This window comes from Moschus berezovskii, chromosome 25 (assembly GCF_049115385.1).
Source record: "Moschus berezovskii isolate FMDL1 chromosome 25, NW_MosBer_1.0, whole genome shotgun sequence".
In the NCBI taxonomy this organism is placed as follows: domain Eukaryota; kingdom Metazoa; phylum Chordata; class Mammalia; order Artiodactyla; family Moschidae; genus Moschus; species Moschus berezovskii.
Window position 1 is genome coordinate 9,374,960 of NC_142484.1, and position 20,233 is coordinate 9,395,192.

A 20,233-nucleotide genomic window follows, 5' to 3' on the forward strand; every position below is an offset into this window, starting at 1 on the left:
ATCTAACTTGGCAGTATTTTCAAATCCATACTATGTAGTACTTCATGGCAATAAAAAGGAATGAAATACCGATACAAACAAAAACAGATATGAATTTCAAGTACAATATACCAAGCAAATGTCAATACAAAAGAAGTATAAATCTGTAGTAAACTTACGTGATGTTCTAAGAGAAACAGAGTTAACACCTAGTGAAATACACAGTGGAAGAGGGTTGAAGGCTAAGGGACAATTCTGACTGAGGAATGGGCACGAAAGTAATTTCTGGGTGATGGAGTTAATCTCCCTGTTGATTGAATTGCATTTGACCCTGGTATACGAATATATGCAAATACACTGAATTTTGACCTTGGGATTTGTACTTATACCAAAAATAAGGGAACCATAGACAACCGCAAGATGAGACAGCACCAGGCAGAGCTCACACGGGGTCACAGAGTCAGATGTGACTTAGAGACCAAATAACAATAACAACAGGCCCTCTTGGTCCCTTGCCCTCTGGGCTTGTGACTTGAGTGGCAGCTCTGAAGACCTCTGAATTGCCTTCACGGTCATTCTTCCGTGAACAATAGCTTTGCTTCTGTTGAGATGGCTGATCCATAACAATTTCCTTATCAAGCAGTCACTTGGTCATCCCCTTATAATATTTTTAATTATGTATGCTTACTTTTTAAAAACATGAACATAAAAAGTTGCAAAGAAAAAGTAATCACTTAAAATTTGACCACTTAACGTTCACCATTGTCACCATTTCAATGAATGTATTTCCAAAAAGAACATAATTTTCTATTTGCCAGTGATTTATGACATCAAAAGTATCATGCACTAGGTTTACAGATATATTGGTATGTGTTTCTGGATTTCTTTTGATGTTCAGTTGCATATGCTATACTGTTCTGACATTTGCAAATTTATTTAGAGTTCATCATATGGTGCTCCTTGCATGAACCTACCATGGTATTCCTCTGTTTCTGAATCATCTTTTCTATTAATAATTTATTGATAAATTTGAAACTTTTTTGATTCCTTCCCCCTAAAATGGGATTGTTCATGGAATTACATATTCTCATTTATTATATGTTTAATTGCCAATTAATGCAATAGTTGTAAATGAGATGTATTTTTCAAGTGTGTTTTCTTGCCATTTTGTAGATATAAAGGCGATATCTATTCCCGGAGATATTTTTTCTCCATATTTTTTTCTTCCTCACCAGCAAGACAATGAAGAGCCTTAAAGTTTTGTCACTTTTATGTAAGAATCTTTTTCATTTATTTTTCTTGCGAATTTTTGGCTGAAAAACCAAAGGAGAAACAACAAATTAACCAACCAATCAGAAAATAAGAATAAACATTATGAAAGAGAAAAAGTAAAAATAATTTTGGATGCCCTCCTTGTACAAGTACAAACTGATCCCTAACCATCAGCTTCTTTCATGTTCTTGAGTCACTAAGTCACAGATTCCTTACCATTGAATCAGGGTGGCTCTGTGGTGACTCAGTGGTAAAGAACTCTCCTGCCAATGTAAGAGACACAGGTTTGATCCCTGGGTCAGAAAGATGCCCTGGAGAAGGGAATGGCAGTCCACTCCAATATTCTTGCCTGAGAAATTCCATGGACAGAGGAGCCTCATGGGCTACAGTCCCTGGGGTCGCAAAAGAATCAGACATGACTTAACGACTAAACAACACCAACTGTGCAGGCACAAAAAAGCACTTGAAAGTGCTACTCGCACTTGGTCTTTTTGGATTCTCACTTTGTCATTTGGATCTCTGGCCAATGACACCTTTGACAAGTCAAGAACTAGGTGAAAAATCTAAAGGAATCCCCCACTTGTTATATCTTCCAAAGTATATATATTGAAGTCTTAACCATCTATCTCAGAATATGCAATTATCATATTTGAAAACAGGGTTGTTGCTGATTAATTAAGATGAGGTCAAACTGGAGTAGAAAGAGCCCCTGATCCAATATGATGATGTTCTTATAAAAAGGGGGAACTTGAGACATAGAGGCATGCCAGGGGGATGCGATGTGAAGACTGGAGCTATTTTCCACTAGCCAAGGAACTACCAGAATCCAGGAGAGACCTGGAACAGACCCTTCTCTAGAGCCTTCAGAGGATGTAGAGTCCTGCCAACAACTTGAGCTCAGACTTTCAGCCTCCTGAAATTTGAGACAGTAAATTTATTTTGCTTAAATCACTCAGTTTGTCAGATTCTACTGTAGAAGCCCTATGAAACCAAGATACAATGTAATAGTTTTAAAATGCCTTTTCCGGTTTCTTGTTACCCTCAATCTTTGCATAACTTGTGGCAGCAAAACTGACTGAATCTTACAGCCACATGCAAACAAATAGCTTTTTTACTATCTTTCCACAGAAAGTCCTTAACTAAATGCGATTTTCCTAACAATGCTCCTTCACTCGTCATCCCATTTCTTTCCCCTCTATCCCAAGCCCTTATGGATCTGAGGATCATGATCCCAATATGAATGTGTGTTTCTCAAGAGGACAGGTAGTATGTAAAATCATAACAAGGCTAATTACCATGACTTCAGCACTAAAACTACCAATGAGAACAGAGCAGAGGGGATCTCTGCAGTCTAGACTAGAATTCACAATGGATGGAAATGACCTTGCCTCTCATGAAGATAATGGCTCAAAATGGGAGTATCCCAGACAAGGCTCTGCCTCCCCAGTGATCTGAGGGACTCATGCTGTGTGTTGCCTTTCTCACCCACAGATCCAAAGCACACAGTCCCTCCCAGCGGATGGTAGAAGGTTTACTTACTTATTTTCCACATCCTGGATGATGTCAGGAATGGGCAGATTTTTGGTTTCAGGTAGGAGAAGAATGAGAAGACCAGCAATGATGGGAAAGACTCCATAGATGATCCAGGGCAGGGTGGGTAGATACACTACTAGGGTCATCAAGAGGGGAGCCAGGGTTGCCCCACACCTACTAGTTAGCATATCTAATCCTATAGAGTTTGCCCTGAAGGAGTAAATGACATGATGTAGTAATTCAGTAAATATCTACATATAAAATTTGTGAGCTATTATTCTGACTGGGTTATGGAATGCAATGAAACACAATTACTACAGTCATGAGCTTGATGATAAACCCTTGTTATTGAGATTTGCTCCCTAGTTTTCTAGCTGTCTTTGTCAAAGTGTATTGATACACTTCCATCATTTTATATGGAATGTTACACATTGTACCTATAGTAATAAGAGATCCAAGAGATTAATGAGAAGATACATTGAATTACTGCTCAGAACAATACACAGAACAAAGTCGGGTTTTTCAATTAACTTTGGCTATTGATATATTATTACTATTACAAATGATTAATTTAAAACTTAATGATCTTATTGTGTTCACTCCTGAAATAAGCATCAGTTAGATGGGAAAGTCGTACTTTAGATCCTGGCACAGCATCCATAACTTCTTACCTGAGGACAGTGGGGATGAGTTCAGTAGAGTGGATAGAAAGAGCAGACCCAGAGGCAGCAACACAGCCAGTTCCCACACTTGCTAAAGCCACACGCAGGGTCTGCATTTCTGGAGACAGGAAGACCAGCAACACTAAGAAATCTGGGCTGGAGGAATTGGCATCCACCAAATTTACTCAGGAAAAAAGAAAACTATGGTTTATTGATAGGTTTGAAATATGCCATAGAATATATATATATAAGAAACTGAGAAATGTAAAATCATCAATATATGTGGTAAAATTACATAAAACTATCTGGATTAATTGCAACAAATCCATCTGTGTATCTGAGACTTGCAAGAAAAGAAAAAGGAAACAGTGTGGCAGAAATTTGCCTTCACTAATTTTGTCCAGTATTTGCAATATCCTTATTGTTGAAGTTAAGACTGTGATATGGACAATTACTGAGTCTAATGTTCAGCTCCAATCTTGAGACGTTTACAATTAAAGCGCAGCTTTTAAAGTGACCAGTCATCCTAGTTTTTCTGGAAATTTGAAGGTTTTGATAATGTGAGATTTTCATTGATAAAATCAGAAAAGTCCCAGGTAAACCCAAATGAGTCAATCAACCTAGTGCTGATACGGCGTTGCCATGGGGTAAGTATGACACCAGAGAGTAACAGGACAGTGCTGCTCTGTGAGCGGGCAGGCTGAGGAGAAGCTAGATCTACATCAGTGTTAGACATGAAGTACCTAAAACCTAAGCCTCTAGTTGGGAAAAATTGCCAGAATTAGGGAGCAATTAAGAAAATTTAGGGGAATCAGTTTTCTGCACAGTATAAAAAGAAATGTAATTATAACTGGATAATATTGGAAAGAACTCCATAGTAAAGCAGTATTATTAATGCATTACTGATGATATTCTGAGGAGCAATAAAAATACCTGTCTGTAATGTCACATTCCTGCATTGGAGATGGTGAAGCAAACTGCCCACCGAGTTTCTCCTAAGTATTACATATCTTCATTCTATTAACTTATAAAGTAATCTGATAGGGAATGAACAAGGATTTTTCTCAGCTTCAATTCTTGTTTCTACCTCACCCTCCTTCCCCACTTGAAAAAGAGGATTTTTTTTTTCATTTCCTGGGAGACTTTCTTAAGCAAGAACTACAGTCATAGTGACTTAAGCTCACAGTCATATGTGCACACATAGAAATGGGGAAGTAGACCAGTCATCAAAGCGGCAATGAGGAGCCCAAATAGAGGGAGTGCCCGTAGTATGCTCTCACATGGGATATAATTGCAAGGCCTCATCCCTCTCGACTTGTTATTTAATGTGTGAATGGGAAAACCACAAGTGAATGATTGCTGTCCTAGAGAGACTACCTGGAATAAATGGGACCATTTTCCAGACGTTTCCACTATGTAATGAAAGATAAATATATGTTTGCACTGCCCCTTACTGACCTTTAGCTCTTTTCTCAAAAACTTATTAGCAGAATTTCTCATCAGAAATTGGTTTGGGGGAATACTTAACCTTTCATTAGGACCTCTTTTTACTCCTGGCTTCAGACAAGTACGACCAAACAAACCTTGAAGAATGAGAAAAAGACGCTTCATTTCCCCAAAGTCCAGTCTTCTCTCACCTTGGGGCACAAATGTGTTGACCAAAATGGAAATTCCCACCAGGAACATGAGAAACATCTGGGTTGGTCGACGACCCACGTGATTCAGTGGCAAAACAGCAAGACTTCGGACTGAGACGGTGAGAGCGCCAAAGATTACCTGGAACAGGAAAATATTGCTCCCAAAGTGCTGTAGATTCATAACGATGCCGAAATAGGGTACTGTGTTTGCCAATCTGTAGTGGAAAAAAAAAGAAGAAAGACATAAGCCATAAGACTTAGAGCAAAGGTATGATAATTGATGATTATATTCACCCAGGCAGCCAATGATCAATGTTAAACAATAAGGGCCCTATCTGACTTGTGTAATTCTTCATTTTAAGGTGAAAAGTCACCATAAAAATTACGTGGCTGAATATGAAAATGACACTTTTTCTGACATTCTTTTGTCTGGTTTATTAAACACAAATATGACAGTAAGAGGAAACATAATGTGACTCAGCTTCCAAACAGGATGGTAAATAATATTTGACAACAGAAGCATTAACAGGAAAACTTAGAAATTAGGGAAATAATTTCTTTTTGAGGGTTGTCTATGTGCTGTGAGTCCTCCCTCTCCTCGCCCAATCCCAATACTGCAAAGAATTTCTATTTTCTCAACTAGTGGTTTAAGCTGGAAAATACTGTCTGTGTCCCCTTGACTTGACAGCATAGTGTCCTGGGGATTAACACAGTTCTAGGAAATTTAAAGTTCATTCCTGATTTTTTAGGGCTAAGAAACAGTGTAAGAATACAGGAAAGCAAACATACACCAACAGTAACATCAGAAATGGAATCAAAGGATCTCATTTCAGATTTTACCCAGAAAACATTTAATGATCTACTATATCTAGAGATAGCTAGACTTAGTACAACTAGACTTAGACATTAAAATAGAAGAAACATCACAGATGACAGCATTCCAAGAAAGGTGTCTGATGACATTCATCTTTACTTTTTCCTTCCACTCTGATTGTCTAGGATTCAGAAACATAAGTCTATGTCCTAGTGAAAAGTTGAAAATGCATGTGCTGTGAATTTAGTTGCTCAGTCGTGTCAGATTCTGTGCGACCCAATGGACTGTGGCCCACCAGGCTCCTCTGTCCTGGGGATTCTCCAGGCAAGAACACTGGAGAGCGTTGCCATGCCCTCCTCCAGGGAATCTTCCCAACCCAGGTCTCCCACATTGCAGGTGGATTCTTTATTGTCTGAGCCACCAGGGAAGCCCCCCCAAAAAGGGAGGCACTAATTTCCTTGTGAGTATTATTAGGTGTGTTTTCCTCATCTTCTCCCTCCCAATCAGGACCTCCCACTCATTCTTCATTATGAAAAAGCATAATGAAGTTAAATGCAGAAACGGTCTAGTAGGATATGCCTGGGAAAAGATCAGTTACAAAATGCAATAGTCACTTACTTAAGCTTGTCAGTGGGGCTATGTTGTCTGGTACACTTCTTGTGCATGAGCATTCAGTAATCAAAAATTAAGAATTATATTTAAAATTTCTCCTCCTGACTCTACCAAAGTAAGTACTTATATCCCCTCGAGAGACAATGACCAAGATTTCCTTGTGCTAACACACAAATAAAATGTATCCAAATTGGAAACCAATAAAAGTCCACTAACATTGAAGTACATAAAGAAACTCTAGTGTATTCATCTAATGAAAACTGAAGCAGTAGGGAGAACCACCTAATGTTACATGCAGCAGAATGGGTGAATCTTCAGGAACGAGCATGAGAAAAGGGGGCCTGTCACAGAATCCTCTTGTCATTTACATTATGTGAAAGTCGAGATCAGGCAAGACTCTTCTGCAGTGAAAGAGATCAGAGCAGTTGGACAGGAGTGGGCAGTGAGGAGAAAACAAGAATGAGGCGGTGGTGGAGGCAGTGGTGTTTATTATTGTACAGGATATGTGAGGGGGATCCTGGGGTGTCAGGATTTTCCTGCTTTGATCTGGAGGTTGCTACATTTTTACATGTTGAAATATTCATCGATCTGTATATATTCATAATATCTTCATGTATCTCTTGGCAAAAATTGCTTCAATTAAAATTTAAAGGGGATTCAAGATGGGGAACACACGTACACCTGGGGCGGATTCACGTCAATGTATGTCAAAACCAACACAATATTGTAAAGCAATTAGCCTCTAATTAAAATAAATAAATTTAAAAAAAACAGAAAAGAAAAAAAATTTAAAGAAAAAATAAACCTCCAAATCCACACTGTGACAGAAATTCTCAATGTAAACCTTCACTGAGGAGACTGACAGAGTGATATAACCAACTCTACTTCATGTACTAATTTCCGTGGCAGTATTATTTGGTGTGTTTTCCTCATCTTTTATCTTCAAATCAGTGCCTCCCTCTCACAACACCGTTGTAATTTAAGGAAATAGTTTCATGTCCCCACTCTTTGAATGTTGCTTTGTAAAGCTATGTTTTATCCAGTAGTCCTGTATGGATGTGAGAGTTGGATCGTAAAGAAGACTGCGTGCCAAAGAACTGGTGCTTTCAAACTGTGGTGCTGGAGAAGACTTTTGAGAGTTCCTTGGACAGCAAGGAGATCAAATAATAAAGGAAATCAGTCCCAAATATTCATTGGAAGGACTACTGCTGAAGTTGAAGCTCCAGTAGTTTGGCCAGCTGATGTAAAGAGCCAGCTTGTTTGAAAAGACTCTGATGTTGGAAAAGATTGAAAGCAAAAGGACAAGGGGCCTGCAGAGGCTGAGATGGTTAGATAACATCACCGACTCAGTGGACATGAGTTTAAGCAAACTCCAGGAGATAGTGGAGGACAGAGGAACCCGGCATGCTGTAGTCCCTGGGGTCACAAAGAGTTGGACAGGACTTAGCAACTGAACAATAGCAACAACCACATGCATTCTGTAAAGCCCACCTCACAAAGGAGAGAAGACAGATCCTTTTACGCAGGTTGGGTGTGCGGAACAAGTCAAACACAGTAGGTTTGGTCTGTGCTGCCTCCAGCTCCTCCTGCATGGCCGCTTTCAAGCCCTTCAACAACAACAAACACATATCACTTGCTGACATAGTGCCAGGTATTGTGATGAACACTGGCACCCAATAGGATAGGAGAGATACATTCCCTTTCTTTGTCGTACAACAGATTACACATGCAATCACATGTGTGAACATGATATGAAGGAGGATGTAGGGAGTTAAGGAAGACTCCAGGAAATTACACAGTAACAGTGATTTTTTTTTAAATGAGGTCATGGCAGAGGGAAGTGGGCAGGGTATCCATGAGCGCACATAGGCTGTGAGGTTCAAATCAGGAGATGAACTAGAAGAAGTCTTGTGCAGTGTTCAAAGCTCATTTTATAAGAAATGGGCATGAAAGACCAGGAAACTGAGCTTGCGTTCTCAACTAGATGGCCTTGTTAGAAAAGTAGTTTGTCTATATCAATAAGGAGAAGGCAGGTATTAGTTCATGACTTCCCTCCAACCCAATAACCACCTTCCCTTTCCAGCTCACCTCCATACTCAAGATTTCTTCAGCATTCTTTATTCCATTTCTGTGTGCAACTTTTTTAAGTTCCTTCAAGCCCTCATCTGGTTGATTGGTGACAATCAGCCACCGTGAAGATTCCACCAGCCACCTGATGAAAGAAGAGCAGACAGGTATAGCCAACCCTTCTTTGCTTATTTGCTATAAGATTATTGACAACATGTTTTATGTCTTCCACCTACTATCCACTGTATCAACTAGACATTCATGTTGTGTTTAACTAATTCTAGGAAAATATGAGAGTGATAACTCCATGCCAGGATAACAGACTTGGAGACAAATTGCCTTTATGCTTATTCAGCAGGAGTTTTTCCTAGAAGTTTATTAAGGTTAAACTAGAGAGTACCTCACATACACCGGAGAAGGCAATGGCAAGCCACTCCAGTACTCTTGCCTAGAAAATTCCATGGATGGAGGAGCCTGGTAGGCTGCAGTCCATGGGGTCGCTAAGAGTCGGCGACTTCACTTTCACTTTTCATTTTCACACATTGGAGAAGGAAATGGCAACCCACTCCAGTGTTCTTGCCTGGAGAATCCCAGGGACGGGGGACCCTGGTGGGCTTCCATCTATGGGGTCACACAGAGTCGGACACGACTGAAGTGACTTATCAGCAGCAGCCTCACATACACAATTCCCTCTCAAAGCTTGACATGGGATCTAGCAACTTTGTGCACATAATATGCATTCTTTAAAAAAAAAAAAATGCCCCAGGCTTCCCTAGTATCTCAGTGGTAAACAATCCACCTGCCAATGCGGGAGACCTAGGTTTAATCCCTGTTCTGGGAAGATCGTACATGCTGGAGAGCAACTAAGCCCATGCACCAAAACTATTGAGCCTGTGCTCTAGACCCCAGAAACCACAACTGCTGAAGTCTGTGTGCTCCAGATCTCCTGCTCCACAACAAGAGAAACCACCACAGTGAAAGCCCATGCCATACAATGAAGAGTAGCCCCTGCTGGCTGCAACTAGAGAAAAGTCCATGTAGCAACAAGGATCCAGCATAGCAAAAATAAATAAACAAATAAAATTTTTTTTAAAAAAAAGAAGCCTCAGTTATGTATGGAAGAGGTCAACAAATATTTTAAATACTCCTGCCACTACCGACAATGTTGATATCTAACTATACATGTGAGTCACGTATTTACGTGTGCCTCAATTTTCTCATCAGTAAAATGGGAACAGGAGACCTAGCATCCTTTTATGGTTGTTATGAGGACAGAATGACTGAGCACATGATTCTGACATGGATTGCACTGTCCCTTCTCTCTGAACTCTTCTCACTGTTAAACCTATAGTCATCTTTCTGTGATCTACTAAATCTGATTCTTCCTAGAATGATTTTAAGTGTAGGAATGAATTTGTCCATTTAAAAACTGTTTCTTGGGGTTTTCCAAGGTGATAGGGGAGGGGGTGGACATGGAGTGCATCTCTCTCCACAGATACATCAGGAATACCTCTGCAAATGCAACAGTTCTCACAGAACACTGGCTGAACACTACTAGCAGGAGACCTTGATCACCAGAAAGGACCATATGGAGCCACACAGAACTGGTTAAGATGAAAGAAAGAAGGGAGAAGGACGAGGAGAGCAAGCAGGACCAGACCTACACCCCAGGGTGGGGTAGCTGAAGGAAAGGAGAGATTCCCACATCCAGGGAAATCAGGTGGGACAGAAGGGAAGAATTTGAGGCTGTCAGAAAAGGATAAACCAGCTGACCTGTGACAGTCTGGATAGAGAGAGAGTCACAGAGACAATCTGCGCCACAGTCCTGCTTACCCTAGACTGGAGGGCACGTCCACGGGTATGCAGGGGGTCTGGGAGCTGGAGCCTGGGGACTGGAGAGCAAACCCGGATGAGGACTGCTGTTGGCTGGGGGAGGCATCTTAAGGGAATAGGAGAAAATCCACAACAGGGAATGCCTTTGGAGGAAAATTGGACTGCCATGGAAGCAGGCGCTACTGCTGAGTCACATGACAGGAGTAGAGTCACCACCGTAGCTTCTCTCTCCCCACATACCAGCCTGGCTACCTAGCAATAGAGAAGAACCAGCCATGGCTGCCCCTTGCTTGCCTGCCTGCCTCTGGAGGTTTGGAAAAGCAACCAATAGAGCTTTATCTCTTGCATCCATGGCCATTAGCTTCTCTGTACACCGGGCACCACCAGCCTCCCTCAACTCAAGCAGCCATGCCACCTCCATGCCTGGTCCCCACTGCAGCAGACCGAAGTCCTCCAGGGCAGCCTTAGGAACAGACTCCTGTGAGTGGCCCACATGAAGAGTTGGTGATAAAACAAGTGAGCAACAGGGGCAGGGCAATTAAGTAAGAGGATCAAAAATCTTTTCATCAGCTGCTCAAGCTGCAGATTAAAAAACATCAGCTAAAGACTCTGCATCTATGGAATATATGAGAGTATAAGGAGTGCTCCCACAAAAGAAAATGCTCTAGCTCTGGCAACTGTGGATATTGATGGCAAGCACACATGGGAGAGGGCCAAATTAGAGGCTCAGCTGTCCTCACAGGGTCCACAGCAGGTCTAGAGATTAGCCGTCCCCAGCACTGGGGAGGTCTCTTGGGAAAGCGGTGGAGAGAAATGGTTCACGGTGGGTCTAAGGACACCAATGGCTGAGACCCTAGGAAAATATTTATTATTGTTTTTGTGCTTTGATTTGTTCCATTATCACTGGATCAAGAAGATCTCCTGGACAAGGAAATGGCAACCCACTCCAGTATTCTTGCCTGGAAAATCCCATGGACAGAGGAGCCTGGTAGGCTATAGCCCATTGGGGTCTCAAAGAGTCGGACACGATTGAGTGACTTCACTTTCACTTTGGCTATTTTTGAAATTTCTTTATTCTCTGCTGTTGTGGTTGCCGTTTTTATTATTATTATTACTTCTATTTAGTTTTGTCGGATTCTTTTTTAACCATACTTTTAGTTTTTTAAATCTATCTCTACTTTTACTTTGGTTTTCTGTTCTGTTTTCGGGGGGTGGGTGGGTTGGTTCTTTTTGTTTCGTGAGGATTTCTTTTTTTTTTTCCCAAAGAACTCAATTTTTATTTTTATTTATTTTTTAAAGTTTATTTATTTTAATTGGAGACTAATTACTTTACATTATTGTATTGATTTTGCCATACATTGACACGAATCTGCCCCGGGTGTACATGTGTTCCCCATCTTGAACCACCCTCCCACCTCCCTCACCATCCCATCCCTCTGGTTCATCCCAGTGTGCCAGCAAAAGAGACACAGATCTATAGAACAGTCTAATACTGTTGAGAACTTTGAGGGAGGGTTTCAGATGGAAAAACAAGCACCATTTCAGCAATGTCAAATTAAAGGCCAAGTCTAGTGATTCTCAAATTATAGTGAGCAGACATTTCATAAGGCAAGCTTGTTAAAAATGCAGATTTCTAGGCTCAACACTCTTAATCTGACTTGTCAGCTATAGTGTAGGCCCTAAGAATGTTGAGTTTTAAACCAGTTTTTAACTCTCCTCTTTCAAGAGGTTCTTTAGTTCCTCTTCGCTTTCTGCCATTAGAGTGGTGTCTTCTGAATATCAAAGGTATTTGATGTTTCTCCTGGCAATCTTGATTCTAATTTGAGCTTCATCCAGCCCAGCATTTTGGATGATGTCCTCTGAATATAAGTAAAATAAGCAGGGTGACAATATATAGTCTTGATGTACTCCTTTCACAATTTGGAACCAGTATGGTCTGGTTCTAACTGTTGCTTCTTGAACTGCAAACAGGTTTCTCAGGAGGTAGGTAAGGTGATCTGGTATTTCCATTTCTTTAAGAATTTTCCACAGTATGTTGTGATCCACACAGTCAAAGGGTTTAGTTTTTGAAGTCAATGAAGCAGAAGTAGATGCTTTTCTGGAATTCTATTGTTTTTTTTTTTCTTTTTTCTTTTTAAAATGCAAAGATGAAATGGCATTTATTTTGTAATGAGTTTTGCCACAATATCTGGGTCCCGTTCTTCCAGAGATTATGAAAGGATCTGTATCACCTTTTACTTTGTTAATTTTCTCAGTGACTTTTGTACCACACCCCCATGTCTGTCCTCTAACACTTGTCTTGAATGCTACATCGTTCACAATCATGGGTGTGGTTTTATTTTACCTTCCTTGGATTTAGACTGTGCTTGATCTTTGTTACTGTTGGGTTCCATCACATCATCTTCCAGTTATGTACATAAACTTTATCATATTGTTTCTTGTTCTTATCTCCCATATTGCCTGATGAAGTAATGAATTCACTGAGCACCTACTCTGAGCTAGCTGCTGCCCTTTCATCCGAGGCCCCTGAGTATATATGTCTGGTGTAGATTGGCACCCTCCTGTTCTACATGTAGATGTAGTTTAGATATATTCATGGTGGGAGGTGACTTCCATGTTCTCCTACTCTGCCATATGTATCAATCCTCCTAGGTCTCTACACTCTTGAATTCCAAAAATGTTATGTTTGTGGGGACTTGGCAAATCCAAAATCTGATGGAGTAGCCCGGCAGGCTGGAGATTCTGAGAAGAGTTGCAGTTCAAAGGCAGTCTGTTGGCAGAATGCTTTCTCTATGATCCAATGGATGTTGGCAATTTGATCTCTGGTTCCTCTGCCTTTTCTAAATCCAACTTGAACATCTGGAAGTTCTTGTTCACGTACTGCTACAGCCTAACTTGGAGAATTTTGAGCATTACTTTGCCATTGTGTGAGATGAGTACAGTTGTGCAGTAGTTTGAACATTCTTTGGCATTGCCTTTCTTTGGGATTGGAATGAAAACTGACATTTTCCAGTCCTGTGGCCACTGCAGAGTTTTCCAACTTTGCTAGCATATTGAGTGCAACACTTTCACAGCATCCTCTTTTAGGATTCAAAACAGCTCAACTGGAATTCCATCAGCTTCACTAACTTTGTTCTTAGTCATGCTTTGTAAGGCCTGCTTGACTTTGGACTCCAGGATGTCTGGCTGGACAGACACTCATTCCAGGATGTGAACAATCACACCATCATGGTTATCTGGGTCATGAAGATCTTTTTTGTACAGTTCTTCTGTGTATTCTTGCCACCTCATCTTAATATCTTCTGCTTCTGTTAAGTCCATACCATTTCTATACTTTTTATGCTCATCTTTGCAAGAAATGTTCCCCTGGTGTCTCTAATTTTCTTGAAGTGTCTCTAGTCTTTCCCATTCTATTGTTTTCCTCTATTTCTTTGCACTGATCACTTAGAAAGGCTTTCTTACCTCTCCTTGCTTTCTTTGGTACTCTGCATTCAGATGGATATAGCTTTCCTTTTCTCCTTTGCTTTTGCTTCTCTTCTTTTCTCAGCTATTTGTAAGGCCTCCTCAGATAACCATTTTGCATTATTGTATTTCTTTTCTTGGGGATGGTTTTGACCAGTGCCTCCCTACAATGTTATGAAACCCCACCCATAGATCTTCTGGAACTCTGTCTATCAGAGCTAATCCCTGTAATCTACTTGTCACTTCCACTGTATAATTGTAAGGGATTTGATTTAAGTCATACCCAAATGGCCTAGGGGTTTTCCCTACTTTCTTCTATTTAAATCTGAATTTTGCAATAAGGGGTTCATGGTCTGAGCCACAGTCAGCACCCAGTCTAGTTTTTGCTGACTGTATGGAGCATCTCCATCTTTGCCTACAAAGAATATAATCAATCTGATTTTGGTATTAACCATTGTGATGTCCATGTGTAGAGTCATCTCTTGTGTTGTTGGAAGAGGGTGTTTGCTATGACCAGTTCATTCTCTTGGCCAAACTCTGTTAGCCTTTGCCCTGCTTCATTTTGTACTCCAAGGCCAAACTTGCATGTTATTCCAGGTATCTCTTGACTTCCTATTTTTGCATTCTAGTCCCATATGATGAAAAGGACATCTTTTTTGGTATTAGTTCTAGAAGGTCTTGTAGATCTTCAAAGAATTGTTCAACCTCAGCTTCTTCAGCATTAGTGGTTGAGACATAGACTTGGATTACTGTGATATTGAATGGTTTGCCTTAGAAACAAACAGAGATCATTCTGTCATTTTTGAGATTGTACCCAAGTACTGCATTTTGGACTCTTTTGTTGACTATGAGGGTTACTCCATTATTTCTAAGGGATTCTTGCCCACAGTAGTAGATATAATGGTCATCTGAGTTAAATTCACCCGTTCTGGTCCATTTTGGTTCACTGACTTCTAAAATTTTGATGTTCACTCTTGCCATCTTCTATTTGACCACTTCCAATTTACCTTGATTCATGAACCTAACATTCCAGGTTCCTATGCAATATTGTTCTTTATAGCATTGGACTTTACTTTCACCACCATCCACAACTAGGCGTTGTTTCCACTTTTGCTCAACCTCTTCATTCCTTCTGGAGCTATTTCTCCACTCTTCTCCAGCAGCATATTGTTCACCTACTGAGTTGGGGAGTTCAACTTTCAATATCATATCTTTTTGCCTTTTCATACTGTTCATGGGGTTCTCAAGGCAAGAATGCTGAAGTACTTTGCCATTCCCTTCTCAGTGGACCACATCTTGTCAGATCTCTCCACCATGACTTGCACATCTTACGTGACCCTACATGGCATGACTCAGTTTCACTGAGTTAGACAAGGCTGTGGTCCATGTGATCAATTTTGGTTAGTTTTCTGAGACTGTGGTTTTCATTCTGTCTGCACTCTGATGAATGAGAATAAGAGGCTTTTGGAAGCTTCCTGATGGAAGGGACTGGCTGTGGGGAAATCTGGGTCTTGCATTCAAAACTGATAGAATGCAGCAAAAGCAGTTCTGAGAGTAAAGTTTGTAGCAGTACAATTCTACCTCAAGAAACAAGAAAAATCTCAAATAAAGAATCTAATATTACACCTAAAGCAGTTAGAAAAAGAAGAATAAAAAGGGGCCAAAGTTAGTAGAAGGAAAGAAATCATAAAAATCAGAGCACAAATAAATGAAGAAAATAATAGTGATGATCAATAAAACTAAAAGCTGCTTTTTGAGAAAATAAACAAACCATTATCCAGACTCATCAAGAAAACAGGAAGAAGACTCAAATCAATAAAATTAGAAATGAAAAAGGAAAAGTTACAAGAGATACCACAAATATACAAAGAATCAAAAGAGACTACTATGAGCAACTATATGCCAATAAAATGGACAACTTGGAAGACACGGAAAAACTCTTAGAAAAGTACAACTTTTCAAGACTGAACCAGGAAGAAATAGAAAATATGAACAGACCAGTCACAAGCACTGAAATTGAAACTGTGATAAAAAATCTTCCAACAAACCAAAGTCCAGGGCCAGATGGTTTCACTGGTGATTTCTATTATATCATATGTTTAGAGAAGAACTAACGTCTATCCTTCTCTAACACTTTTTTTAAAAATTGCAGAGAGAGGAACACTCCCAAACTAATTCTACAAGGCCATCATCACCCAGACACCAACACCAGACAAAGACACCACACAAAAAAAGAAAATTACAGGGCAATTTTCAGTGAAAATACATACAGTGAAAATTATCACTGGTGAACATAGATGCAAAAATCCTCAACAGAATACTCTCAAAATGAATCCAACAGCACATTAAAAGGATCATACACTATGATCAAGTGGGGTTTATCCCAGGGATACAAGAATGCTTATACAGAAATCAACCGATGTGATATACCATAGTCACAAATTAAAAGATAAAAGCCCTAAGACAATTTCCACAGAAGCAGAAAAGTTTTTGACAAAATTCAACACCCATTTATGATTAACTTCCCAGAAAGTGAGCATAGGAGGAACATACCTCAACATAATAAAGTCCATATTGGAGAAATACACAGCACACATTATTTTCAATGGTGAAAAACTGAAAGCCTTTCCTCTAAGACCAGGAACAAAATAAGGATGTTCACTCTAGACACTACTGTTCAATATAGTTTTGGAAGTCCTAGCCACAGCAAGGACATCATGTGAAATGCCTGGCTAGATGAATCACAAGCTGGAATCAAGATTGCCAGGAGAAATATCAATAACCTCAGATAAGTGGATGACACCACCCTAATGGCAGAAAGTGAAGAGGAACTAAAGAGCCTCTTGATGAAGGTGAAAGAGGAGAGTGAAAAAGCTGGCTTAAAACTCAACATGTAAAAAACGAAGATCATAGCATCTGGTCCCATCACCCGTCCCATTCTAAGAGAATAGAAAAAAGTATTGTAAATAGGTAAGGTAGTTAATTAAATTAAAAAATGTTTTGTTCATTTAAAAAGTTTGTTAAAATTACTTAAGGAAAGAGAGACTGCTCAACATATAATGTAAAGCCCCAAATATGCATGCCATTTTCACACTGGAGAAATCATGCCACTACTTCAGCAAACTTCTCTTTGAATATATTTGCTGTCTCTTTATTCAATTTCATCTGCAACATAGAAAATCACTGAAAATCTACTGTAACCATACTAATTTCAAAGCCAAAAAAAATGATGGTATATCTTTTTAAAATATTTGAGACAATATTTGATATTAAGGAAAATAATTTTCAAATAACTCTATAACCTCTGCACTAATAACATGTACGAAGAAGGATGGCAAGAAAACACCTGAAACCCCAGAGCCACAAGTTCATTGTTATTCCCTCTTCTTTCCTGCAGTCAGTTTTCATTCCAATCCCGAAGAAGGGCAACGTCAAAGAATGTTCAAACTACCATACAATTGCACTCATTTCACATGCTAGCAAGGTAATGCTCAATTGAGAACTTTGAAATGTATTTACAAGTTGGGTTTAGAAAAGGCAGAGGAAGCAGAGATTAAATTGCCAACATCCACTGGATTATAGAGAAAGCAAGGGAGTTCCAGAAAAACATCTATTTCTGTTTCATTTATGTTAAAGCCTTTGACTGTGTGGATCACAACAAACTGTGGAAATTTTTTAAAGAGATAGGAGTACCAGACCACCTTACCTGTCCCTGAACCTGTATGGAGATCAAGAAGCAACAATTAGAACTGGACATGGAACAATGGACTGATTTGAAATTGGGAAAGGAGTATGTCAAGGCCATATATTGTCACCCTGCTTTTTTTTTTTTAATTTTAATTGGAGGCTAATTACTTTACAATATTGTATTGGTTTTGCCATACATTGACATGAATCTGCCCCAGGTGTACATGTGTTCCCCATCTTGAACCAACCTCCCACCTCCCTCCCCATATCATCCCTCTGGGTCATCCCAGTGCACCAGCCCCAAGCATCCTGTATCATGCATCGAACCTGGACTGGCAATTCGTTTCACATATGATAATATACATGTTTCAATATGCTGAGTGCATCATGCAAAATGCCAGTCTGGGTGAAGTTCAAGTTGAAATCAAGATTGCCAGGAGAGACATCAAAACCTCACATATGCAGATGATACCACACTAAGGGCAGAAAGTGAAGAGGAACTAAAGAGTCTCTTGTTGAGGGTGAAATAGGAGAGTGAAAAACCTGGCTTGAAATTCAACTTTCAAAAAACTCTTGGTATAGGGTTTGCTTAGGCCATACATGATGCCTGCCTTACTTTAAAGCTATTTTGCACAGTTCCGTTAAATAGTGTGGAAGGCCTTTTGCAGTCTGATGTGCATGTCTTATGATCAGGATAGTTTTTCCACCTTACCTAATTACCTACAAGCAGGTAGGAAATACAGTGAATTTACCCTAAAATGTCCAATCTGTATTGACGTATCTTGTCAGTGTTTTGATGTTGGTTTTCTAAAACAATCTGATCAATAAATCTTATCTAGATCTTTTAAAAATACTAAAATCATGGCATCTTGTCCCATCACTTCATGACAAATAGAAGGGGGAAAAGTGGAAGCAGTGACAGATTTTATTTTCTTGGGTTCCAAAATCACTGTGGACCTTTGACTGCAGCCATAAAATTAAAAGATACTAGCTACTTGAAAGGAAAACTATTACAAACCTAGACAGCACATTAAAAAACAGAGACATCACTTTGCTGACAGAGGTCCATATAGTCAAAGTTATAGGTTTTGCAGTAATCGCGCGCACATGTGAGAGTTGGACCATAAAGAAGGCTGAGCACCAAAGGAATTGATGCTTTGGAACTGTGGTGCTGGCGAAGACTCTTGAGAGTCCCTTGGACAGTGAGATCAAACCAGTCAATCTGAAAGGAAAACAACCCAAAATATTCATTGAAAGGACCGATACTGAAGCTGAAGCTCCAATACTTTGGCCATCTGATGTGGAGAAATGATTCCTTGGAAAAGACTTGGTACTCGAAAAGATTGAAGGCAAAAGGAGAAGGAGGAGGCAGAGGACACGATGGTTAGATAGCATCACTGACTCAATAGACATGAATTGGAGAAAACCCCGGAAGTCAGTGGAAGGCAAAGGAGCCTAGCATGCTACAGCCCTTGAGGTTCCAAAGAGTCAGACATGACTTAGCAAATGAACAATAACAAATCTGCTCCTGGAATCTCAAATTGTATAGAATAAACAGAGGGGAAATATGGGTTTTATATCCAAACAATAAGAAAGGGCCCAGGGAATAAGGAAGTCAATATATTCCAATTCAATATGCATTTTCACCCCAGTTCCCTTAAGTCAGAGTGAGAGAGAAGACTTGTACCTTGAGGAGAGAAAGAAGACAAAGAAAGGTACAGACACCACCAGCTGCAGGGTGCGCCACTCTCGAAAGGCAAAAGCCAGTCCTCCCAGTATCATCTGTCCCACACTAAGGGCACAGGATATCAGTGTGATTACCGTGGCTTTTGACTGGGATCTGGTCCACTCTGTAACTGAGAGAAACACAATTGAGGTAGTAATGTTAGATGAAGAAATTTCAAGATCAAATTCAAGGTTTGGAAAACGGAGATCAAAATTGCCGACTTACTGAGCATGCTGTTATTGGATATGATGACCACAGCAGAACAGCCTGACCAGAAGCGTAGGGAGCAGTAAATGAGGAAGGTGGGAGCAAAGGCTGCACAGGTCCCAGAGACTGCGAGCTGGAGCAAGCAGCACCTGAGAATCAACTTCCGCCCAAACCTAAGAAACAGAAGGCAGTTAGAATATGAAAGCAATGATAATTTGGGGCAAAACATTAAGAAAGCAAAAGCATACACTGAAATGTAAAGAATGCTTTAACAAATGATTCTTTGTACCTGAACGCTTGAAAAATCAAGAGTTAAATCAACAATGGAAATCTCCTCAAATAACGTTCCTGGTCTAGGATGTACACTAACAATACCAAAACTTCATCCTCCAATCACCAATGGACTCTGTCATCTAACATATAAAGAGAACTACAGGGTTGGAAATTGTAACATACTGTAAGCACATATTGTACTAACTTACGTATTTAACAAACCAGATAGTCTATCCAGTGTGTAGAACACAAGAGAGCTAAAAGTGTACTTGGGGCTCTAGGATCAGACAGATTAAGGCTGCTGCTGCTGCTGCTGCTAAGTCACTTCAGTCGTGTCCGACTCTGTGTGACCCCATAGATGGAAGCCCACCAGGCTCCCCCGTCCCTGGGATTCTCCAGGCAAGAACACTGGAGTGGGTTGCCATTTCCTTCTTCAATCTGTGAAAGTGAAAAGTGAAAGTGAAGTCAC

The 20,233-nt window shown here is 40.1% G+C and overlaps 1 protein-coding gene across 1 annotated transcript in view; it reads right to left on the reverse strand.

The window, feature by feature from the left end:
* Nucleotides 1-1,231: 1,231 nt before the first annotated feature.
* The window catches only part of LOC129548444 (solute carrier family 22 member 10-like), a 33,037-nt gene continuing 14,035 nt past the window's right edge, over nt 1,232-20,233 (reverse strand). Inside the window, exons 3-10 of the mRNA XM_055414966.2 lie at nt 19,510-19,664; nt 19,246-19,414; nt 8,598-8,721; nt 8,001-8,116; nt 5,084-5,298; nt 3,456-3,564; nt 2,791-2,994; nt 1,232-1,292 (exon numbers count right to left, since the gene is read on the reverse strand). Of these exons, the coding sequence (XP_055270941.2) occupies nt 1,232-1,292; nt 2,791-2,994; nt 3,456-3,564; nt 5,084-5,298; nt 8,001-8,116; nt 8,598-8,721; nt 19,246-19,414; nt 19,510-19,664 (1,153 nt within the window). The remainder of the gene's footprint in view (nt 1,293-2,790; nt 2,995-3,455; nt 3,565-5,083; nt 5,299-8,000; nt 8,117-8,597; nt 8,722-19,245; nt 19,415-19,509; nt 19,665-20,233) is intronic.